This window comes from Equus przewalskii, chromosome 1, assembly GCF_037783145.1.
Source record: "Equus przewalskii isolate Varuska chromosome 1, EquPr2, whole genome shotgun sequence".
In the NCBI taxonomy this organism is placed as follows: Eukaryota; Metazoa; Chordata; class Mammalia; order Perissodactyla; family Equidae; genus Equus; species Equus przewalskii.
The window spans coordinates 155,807,523-155,817,562 of record NC_091831.1 but is presented as its reverse complement, the minus strand read 5'-3'; the positions used below and the strand labels follow the sequence as shown (position 1 = coordinate 155,817,562).

Sequence of the window (10,040 nt, the reverse complement as noted above, 5' to 3'; positions counted from 1 at the left end):
AGACATTGTGATTATGCATTTTAAACATTCAACAGGGCCGTTTCCCTGCATTCTAAAATTAAAGGAGGTACAAGAAGGTATTGAGTTCATGCTTATTTGTGTACTATCACTGCTATGAACATTTCCCATTAAAATTTTAAGTAAACAATGTCATTAATTCCGTGAATATTGAGATAGGAAAATTGATTTTATTTAACATTTTCATTTCAATTATTTGAATAAATATTTAAGACTCAAACCCAAAAATATGACAGAACACAAAATAACCAGTTGTCACAGACAATATTTAGTGGGTAAGCCAGGAATGAACACGCTGGCTGCTCAGTCTCCCAATGGCTGCCTTCATTTCCTGATTCCTCAGAGTATAAATAATCGGATTAAGGAGGGGGGTGATTATAGAGTAAATCACAGAAAGAAACTTATCTACAGAATAACTATTGAATGGGAAAGCATAGATGAAGATAGCAGGACCAAAGAAAAGAGTGACCACAGTGATGTGAGCAGAGAGTGTGGACACGGCCTTGGAGGATGCACTGGAGGAGCGCTGCCAGATGGTGAGCAGCATGACAACATAGGATATGAGCAAGATGATAAAGCAGATCAGGGACAGGAGTCCACTCTCTGAAATTATCAAGAGCTCTAGGGTATAGGTCTCAGTGCAGGCAAGCTTGATGACCAGGGGAAGGTCACAGAAAATGTTGTCTACAATATTGGGACCACAGAAAGGTAAACCCACTGTGAAAACCATCTGGCTCGTGGTATGTATGAACCCGATTGCCCATGCGAACAGTAGAAACAATATGAGCACCCTGCGACTCATGATGGTCTTGTAGTGTAAGGGTTTGCATATGGCAGCATACCTGTCCATGGCCATAGCTATCAGAAGAGACATCTCTCCACCCCCAAAGAAGTGCATAAAGAACATCTGGGCCATGCAGCCCCAAAAGGAGATGGTCTTGCGTTTTCTAAGGAAGTCTGCAATCACTTTGGGAGTTGCCGCCGAGGAAACACATAAGTCAAAAAATGATAAATTTGCCAGAAAGAAATACATGGGGGAATGAAGATGCTTATCAAATATTACAGAGATCACAATTAGCAGGTTTCCTACTACAATGGCTACATAGACAAGAAAGAAGATTACAAAAAAGAATATTTGAATTTCTTGAGAACTGGAAAGTCCCAACAGGATGAACTCAGAAACACTTGATCTATTACTTAGAAGATCCATTCATCCTTTTGCACGACTTTTCTGAAACTGTCTAAAAGGAGAAACAATGCAGTATGTCACAGGGATTAACAATCAGTGAACCTTATCTTTACTTAAGGATTTGATTTCTTATTCAGGGAAACAACCATTTCGGCCATGCAGCTACTCCGTAGGTATTTTGCAGTTGGAGATATTTCATAGGATCACAAGACAATAGAAAGGATGGTGGCTACGGAGGTGACAAAATCAAATTTATCTCTTGGTTAGTACAAGGCAAAATCAGACATTTGAGAAAACTTGTCTCCAGATTAAACTGTACATAAATACGTAATTTGCTAAAAAGATGGAGAAGAGTTTTGAAAAGAGTCACTGGAGGAGATTTTTACATGTTGCAGTTCTCATGAAATATAATTTTGTGGTATTTTCAGTATTCAGTAAAAAGTTTGTCATATTAAAAAAATATTGCTGAAATCGCATAATGTACATTATGCTTTCTGAAGGGAACTAGAGACCATAACCATATTGTTGGTATACGTTGAATGTTGAAACAATTAGATAGTTAACTGAGATCAAACCCAATTACTGAGGAAAGGTTAGCTTTCAGATATTAATGACCCAGATTGACTCAAAACTGCAGACTCATCTCTCTTAGGGCCCAACTCTTCTGTTCATGTAATTAGACATAGATATGGGCAATCTGATCCAATTGTTGCCAAATTGATCAAATGATCATTTTTATCTGATATTCTTTAATTCCATGTTTTAACATATAATGAGTGTATAGAAATAGCAAAATCACTGTCATTAGGACTATGAAATAGTTAAATTTACCACTGTAGTCTGGTTCAACTTTTCTCCCTTAAAGAGGTGTAAAAAGTGAGGTGAATCATCTACCTTTGTGGAACTAAACTAAAAGAAAAGTATGATGTATTATTTGAACAGAATAGTGTCTTTGTGTCAGTTATTTGTCTGCATTAGAACTACATTTCCTAACAATGATTTTCTTTAAGGTTCATTTAACCTAACTTTGTCAAAGATGGAAATAAGTCATAGATAGTGTGTTACTGACTGAAATGGACTTAGCTAAGCCAAATGAAATTTTTAAAAATACACACGTATATTTAAAGGGAATATGTCAGTTCTTGATCAACATAAATCCACTTATTTCAGTGCCTCCCTGTTTGGCTGAATTTAGCTCTTTTTTTCAGGTCTTAATCCAAGCTTGTTTCTCATCTCCAGTCCTCTCTTTTCCCTTATCAGAGTCTAGACGCAGACCTAACACCGATTATCAGAGAAGAAAATAGGATATGTGTGATTTCAGGGTACATTCTAAGATTTTAATGACACATTTCAAATTTTGAAAATACAGTATATCCAGTAAACAATAATGAACATTTAATCATATGCACTTTCTAGGTATGGTTACTATCACTAAGACACATATTTTATCATAAGTAGTCCATTCTCAAACCATTATGTTTGACACCATCCTTCAAAGTTGCATGAAGGCTTCTTCCTTTCACAAGGGAACAGAATAGAAAATGCAAATCTTTGATGTCTCTCATATGTAGATGTGAATCTTCATTCTTTCCTTCAGTTTTGTACCTTTGCTGCATAGGGTACAGTCTCCACGGAAGGTACAGTCCCTGGGCCTTCTCTGTTTCTCTGATATGAAAATAAGTAGATTTCAGGTGTACATGAACCTGGCAAAGACAGAGTCCTAGACAAGGCAATTTCTCTCAATTTTTTTTCAACTGAATGAATGTTCAAATCCTTGGTTATTTTCAGACTTTTGCCATAGGAAAATTAAATTTTCTCATATGTTCCTCCAATGATTCCTAAGAAATGTAATGATAGCATCAATATTTTGTGAGTGGTGATATTTCATGGTTTTCTAAGCCATGGGTCAGGCATTTTATCCCTGTATTTCTATTATTTATTTATCTTTAAAAATAATTTCATCCCTAAAATCATCTAGTCAACCTTCTCTATATTATGCAATAATTCACAGAATAAGATCATTCAACCTGATCAGTGTAGCCAAACAGTTTAAACATACTTAGATCCCTTTTCTTTAAGAACAATTTATTTGGCCTGGATTGTTGGATTATTATCTTAATTTTCAGTAAACATTGACACAGTGATTTTTGTATTTTTTTTTGTGTCCAGTTGTAACAAAATCAACTATTCCAATTTAATTTTCCCCTCTGCACTCAGTTATTATTCTGGCACTTGCATTTTATCACTTATGGACAAGTTTAATATTTTAATTGAAAATACTATGATAGATGTGGTACACAGGTAGAGTGAGACGTCAGGATTACATAACCTACCAGCTTGCACTTGGACTTCAGAAGGAGCATCAATATGACATCCTAGATGCTTAATCTTCATCATCCAGTGATTTTATTTGCTGCTCTGAACTTCAGAAGACAACAGTATATAAAGGTAGCCCTTGATAGGAGGCAGAAGGAAAAACTCACTTGATTGTTTCAGATTCCTCAGAGACCGGCAGTAAAAAAGTAATTGGGATTGTTAGAATAGACTTTTGATGTTACAGAAAATGAGACACCATTTTCACCTATCAAAATGACAATATTATAAAGGCAACAATCCATAATCAAGGGGGTGTGGAAAGATGATGCATTATAGGAAGTTTTACTAGAGGTGAATTTACCAGAGGTACATTATTTTTTGTAATAATTGTAGTTTATTTTCTACCATGAGCATTGATAATTGTTATATTCAGGCAAAGAATAAATATTCAGTCCAGATTATTTTAATTTTAATTCCAATTAAAATTGAAATTTTTCCAAATTTAAACTCTAATTTGTCTGGAAGTTATTGATAAATTATGTGAGATAATTACTTATGTAACTGTAAGCAAATAAAAATTAATTCCACTAAAAATTTATGATATTTCCTTTATCATTTAAACTTATGGATAGACAAGACTCTACTTCAGGTTTATCTATTTTTCTTCCTTGTGTTATTTAATAGACATTATTTTTTAGACCAGTATTAAATTCACAGCAATATTGAGCAAATGATAATTCCCACATACTCCTTGTCACCATACATGCATAGCCCTAGCCCATTATCAACATGCCACATCAGAGTGATCCATTTGTTACAATTGATGAAACTGCATTGACACATCATTTTAACCCAAAATCCATGGTTTACATTATTGTTCATTCTTGGCTTTGTACACTTTATGGCTTTGGACAAATTTATAGTGAAATATATCCACCAGTATAGTGTCATACAGAGCAGTTTCACTGTCTTAAAAATCCTCCATGCTCAACCTAGTCATCCCTTCTTCCCACTCACCCCTGTCAACTACTATCTTTTTACTGTCTCCATAATCTTGCCTTTTTCAGAACATCATATAGTTGAAGCCACACAGTGTGTAGCCTTTTCAGATTGGCTTCTTTCACTCAGTAATGTGTACTTAAGTTTCCTCCATGCCTTTTCTCATGCCTGCTTCATGGCTTGGTAGCTCATTTCTTTTTAGCATTGAATAAAATTCTACTATCTGGATGTACCAAGGTTTATTTATCCATAAACCTACTGAAGAACATCTGAGTTGCTTCCAAGTTTAGGCAATTATAAATAAAGCTGCTCTGAACATGTGTGTGCAGTTGTTTGTGGACGTAAATTTTCTATGCATTTGGGTAAATACCAAGGAGGACAATTGCAGGATCATATGGTAAGAACACAGTTTTCTAAGAAACAACCAAACTGTCTTCCAAAGTGGCTGTACCATTTTGCAGTTCCATCAGCAATGAATCAGTGTTCTTGTTGCTCCACGTTCTTGTCAGCCTTTGGAGTCGTCAGTGTTCTGGATTGTGGCTCTTCTACTAGCTGTGTAGCAATATCATATAGTTGCTTAGTTTGCATTATCCTGATGATATATGATGTATATCTTCTTTGAAGAAGGTGTCTGTTAAGATAATTAGTCATTTTTTTAATAAGGCTGTTTGTTTTCTTATTGTTGAGGTTTAAGATATCTTTGCATATTTTGGATAGTAGGGCTTTTCTCAGACATGTGTTTTCCAAATACGTTCTCCTCACTTGGCTTGTCTTTTCATTCCCTGTCAATTGTCTTTCAAAGAGCAGGATTTTTACTCTTAGTGAATCCAGCTTATCAATTCATTCTTTCATAGATAGTGCTTTTGGTGTTGCGTCTGAAAAGTCATTGCCAAACCCAAGGTCATCTAGATTTTGTCCAATGATATCATCTACATATCTTATAATTTTGCATGTTACACTTAGTTCTGTGATCCATTTTGAGTTAATTTTTTTGAAGAGTATAAGATTTATGTCTAGATTCATAGTTTTTCCATTGACTGTCTTATTGTTTCAACACTGTTTGTTGAAAAGATCATGTTTTGTCCATTATATTGCCTTTGCTCCTTTGTAAAATATCAGTCCACTGTATTTATGCACATCTATTCTTTTCTTCTAATTTATTGGTCTAGTCTCTCTTTTATTGTCTGTTAATTTTTGACAAGGTAGCACATATTTTATTTTCACTTGTGTTATACAGTACATTTTAATATCAGGAAAGGCAAGCTCTGTCTCTTTGTTTAGATCACTTAAAAATTTCTTAGATATCTTTATATTTTTCAATGAAATGGAATTATTTTCTGAAATTAAAGCAAATACCATTGGGGTTTTGATTATTGTAGCATTAAACTTACAGTAAACATAGGTGAAATGAACAATGTTGCAAAATTGAGTATTCATCAAGAAAGATTTTATGTGCCTTTAAATTCATTTTCTTTTATAAAAAAGGTTTCATGAATGACAGAATTCAGTTAAAGGAACGTGAAATATTGATGTTGTCTGGTGTAGCAAGATGCAATAAGCCGTTCATGGTTTTAATCTTTAATATTTTGGTCAACATTGATTCTTAGAAAACTAATGGGTACACAAAGAAATGTTTGAAATATTCAATTCCAGGCATATTTTAACATTCTACTAAGGATAAGTAATGTATTGAGGCCACCCAGTGAAAAATATTCTTCATATCCGCACTCAAATAAAAACTGCTCTTTAAAGCCTCTGTGTGGCTGACATATAGTTACAGATATTTTAACACCTACTAAGTTATATAAATAACTTTACTTTTAATAATTATACTAAATACCATGTATTGTGATATTTTACTAACGTTTTTTATTTTTACAATGTGATTTACTGAAACTTGTAAAATTTTGTAAAGTGACATTATCCTTACATATTTTAAGCATTCATCAGGGCTGTTTCCCTGAATTCTAAAACAAAGAAGTACATAATGAATGCATACATTTTTATGTATTACGTCTATACTATGAACATCCTCCATTACAATTTTAAATAAAAAATTTCTTACTAATTTCACAAAATTGAGGAGAAGAAAATTGATAATATTTAACATTTTCATTTCAATAATTTGAATAAATATTTAAGACTCAAAACCCAAAAAATAGCAGAGCACACAAAATAACCAGTCGTCGCAGACAATATTTAGTGGGTAAGCCAGGAACCAACATGCTGGCTGCTCAGTCTCCCAATGGCTGCCTTCATTTCCTGATTCCTCAGAGTATAAATAATTGGATTAAGGAGGGGGGTGATTATAGAGTAAATCACAGAAAGAAACTTATCTACAGAATAACTATTGAATGGGAAAGCATAGATGAAGATAGCAGGACCAAAGAAGAGAGTGACAACAGTGATGTGAGCAGAGAGTGTGGACACGGCCTTGGAGGATGCACTGGAGGAGCGCTGCCAGATGGTCAGCAGCATGACAACATAGGATATGAGCAAGATGATAAAGCAGATCAGGGACAGGAGTCCACTCTCTGAAATTATCAAGAGCTCTAGGATATAGGTCTCAGTGCAGGCAAGCCTGATGACCAAGGGAAGGTCACAGAAAATGTTGTCTACAATATTGGGACCACAGAAAGGTAAACCCACTGTGAAAACCATCTGGCTCGTGGTATGTATGAACCCAATTGTCCATGTGAACAGTAGAAACAAGATGAGCACCCTGCAACTCATGATGGTCTTGTAGTGTAAGGGTTTGCATATGGCAGCATACCTGTCGATGGCCATAGCTATCAGAAGAGACATCTCTCCACCCCCAAAGAAGTGCATAAAGAACATCTGGGCCATGCAGCCCCAAAAGGAGATGGTCTTGCGTTTTCTAAGGAAGTCTGCAATCACTTTGGGAGTTGCCACAGAGGAAACACATAAGTCAAAAAATGATAAATTTGCCAGAAAGAAATACATGGGGGAATGAAGATGCTTATCAAATATTACAGAGATCACAATTAGCAGGTTTCCTACTACAATGGCTACATAGACAAGAAAGAAGATTACAAAAAAGAATATTTGAATTTCTTGAGAACTGGAAAGTCCCAACAAGATGAACTCAGAAACACTTGATCTATTACTTAGAAGATCCATTCATCCTTTTGCACGACTTTTCTGAAACTGTCTAAAAGGAGAAACAATGCAGTATGTCACAGAGATTAACAAATCAGTGAACTTTATCTTTACTTAAGGATCCTATTTCTTATTCAGGGAAACAACGGTTTTGGCCATACAACTGCCCCCTAGGTATTTTGCAGTTGGAGATATTTCATAGGATCACAAGACAATAGAAAGGATGGTAGCTATGGAGGCAACGAAATCAAATTTGTCTCTTGGTTAGTACAAGGCAAAATCAGTTAGACATTTGAGAAAACTTGTCTCCAGATTAAACTGTACATAAACAATTTATTACAAAGATGGAGAAGAGTTTTGAAAAGAATCACTGGAGGAGATTTTTACATTTTGCAGTTCTCATGAAATACATTTTTGCGATATTTTCAGTATGCAGTAAAAAGTTTGTCATATTCAAAAAATATTGCTGAAGTCACGTAACGTGCATTATGCTTCCTGAAGGGAACTAGAGACCAGAACCATATTCTTGGTATGAATTGACTGTTGAGACAATTAGATAGTTAACTGAGATCAAACCCAATTACTGAGGAAAGGTTAGCTTTCAGATATTAATGACCCAGATTGGCTCAAACTGCAGACTCATCTCACTTAGGGCCTAACTCTTCTGTTCATGTAATTAGACATAGATATGGGCAATCTGATCCAATTGTTGTCAAATTGATCAAATGATCATTTTTATCTGATATTCATTAATTCATATGTTTTAACATATAATGAGTGTAAAGAAATACCAAAATCACTGTCATTAAGACTATGAACTAGTGAAGTTTATCACTGTAGTCTGGTTCAACTTTTCTCCCTTAAAGAGGTGTAAAAAGTGAAGTGAATCATCTACCTTTGGGAAACTAAGTTTACAAAACCTGTGATGTGTTGTTTGAACAGACTAGTGTCTTTGGGTTAGTGATCTGTCTGCTTTAGTACTATGTTTCCTCACAATGATTTTCTTTAAGGTTCATTTAACCTTTAACTTTATCAAAGATGGAAATAAGTCATAGATATTGTGTTGCTGGCTGAGGTGGACTTAACTAAGCCAAATGAAATTTTAAAAAATACCCACTTACACTTAAAGGGAATATATCAGTTCTCTATGGACATAGATCCACTTATTTCAGTGCCTCCCTGTTTGGCTGAATTTAGCTCTTTTTTTCAGGTCTTAATCCAAGCTTGTTTCTCATCTCCAGTCCTCTCTTTTCCCTTATCAGAGTCTAGACGCAGACCTAACACCGATTATCAGAGAAGAAAATAGGATATGTGTGATTTCAGGGTACATTCTAAGATTTTAATGACACATTTCAAATTTTGAAAATACAGTATATCCAGTAAACAATAATGAACATTTAATCATATGCACTTTCTAGGTATGGTTACTATCACTAAGACACACATTTTATCATAAGTAGTCCATTCTCAAACCATTATGTTTGACACCATCCTTCAAAGTTGCATGAAGGCTTCTTCCTTTCACAAGGGAACAGAATAGAAAATGCAAATCTTTGATATAGCTCATATATAGATGTGAATCTTTATTCTTTCTTTCAGTTTTGTACCTTTGCTGCATAGGGTACAGTCTCCACGGAAGGTACAGTCCCTGGGCCTTCTCTGTTTCTCTGATATGAAAATAAGTAGATTTCAGGTGTACATGAACCTGGCAAAGATAGAGTCCTAGACAAGGCAATTTCTCTCAATTTTTTTTCAACTGAATGAATGTTCAAATCCTTGGTTATTTTCAGACCCTTGCCATAGCAAAATTAAATTTCCTCATATGTTCCTCCAATAATTCCTAAGAAATGTAATGATAGCATCAATATTTGGTGACTGGTGATACTTTATGGTTTTCTAAGCCATGGGTCAGGCATTTTATCCCTGTATTTCTATGATTTATTAATCTTTAAAAATAATTTCATCCCTAAAATCATCTAGTCAACCTTCTCTATATTATGCAATAATTCACGGAATAAAATCATTCAACCTTATCAGTGTAGCCAAACAGTTTAAACATACCTAGAGCATTTTTCTTGAAGAATAATTAATTTGGCCTGGATTGTTGGATTACTATCTTAATTTTCAGTAAACATTGACACAGTGATTTTTGTATTTTTTTTTGTGTCCAGTTGTAACAAAATCAACTATTCCAGTTTACTTTTCCTCTCTGCACTCAGTTATTATTCTGGCACTTGCATTTTATCACTTATGGACAAGTTTAATATTTTAATTGAAAGTACTATGATAGATGTGGTACACAGGTAGAGCGAGATGTCAGGATTACATAACCTACCAGCTTGCACTTGGACTTCAGAAGGAGCATCAATATGACATCCTAGATGCTTAATCTTCATCA

General features: G+C 34.7%; 2 protein-coding genes across 2 annotated transcripts; both read right to left on the bottom strand.

Annotated features, from left to right (window-relative positions):
• Positions 1-286: 286 nt before the first annotated feature.
• Positions 287-1,228, bottom strand: LOC103559901 (olfactory receptor 4K13-like). Its single transcript, XM_070611405.1, has one exon. The coding sequence runs from the start codon at positions 1,226-1,228 to the stop codon at positions 287-289; it is 942 nt and encodes a 313-aa protein (XP_070467506.1).
• A 5,493-nt stretch (positions 1,229-6,721) lies between these two features.
• Positions 6,722-7,663, bottom strand: LOC103559900 (olfactory receptor 4K13-like). Its single transcript, XM_008533712.2, has one exon. The coding sequence runs from the start codon at positions 7,661-7,663 to the stop codon at positions 6,722-6,724; it is 942 nt and encodes a 313-aa protein (XP_008531934.2).
• Positions 7,664-10,040: the final 2,377 nt, after the last annotated feature.

What these genes read in the sequence shown, in the direction of transcription:
- LOC103559901 (XM_070611405.1), bottom strand. Translation starts at nt 1,228, where the DNA reads ATGGATCTTCTAAGTAATAGATCAAGTGTTTCTGAGTTCATCCTGTTG.
- LOC103559900 (XM_008533712.2), bottom strand. Translation starts at nt 7,663, where the DNA reads ATGGATCTTCTAAGTAATAGATCAAGTGTTTCTGAGTTCATCTTGTTG.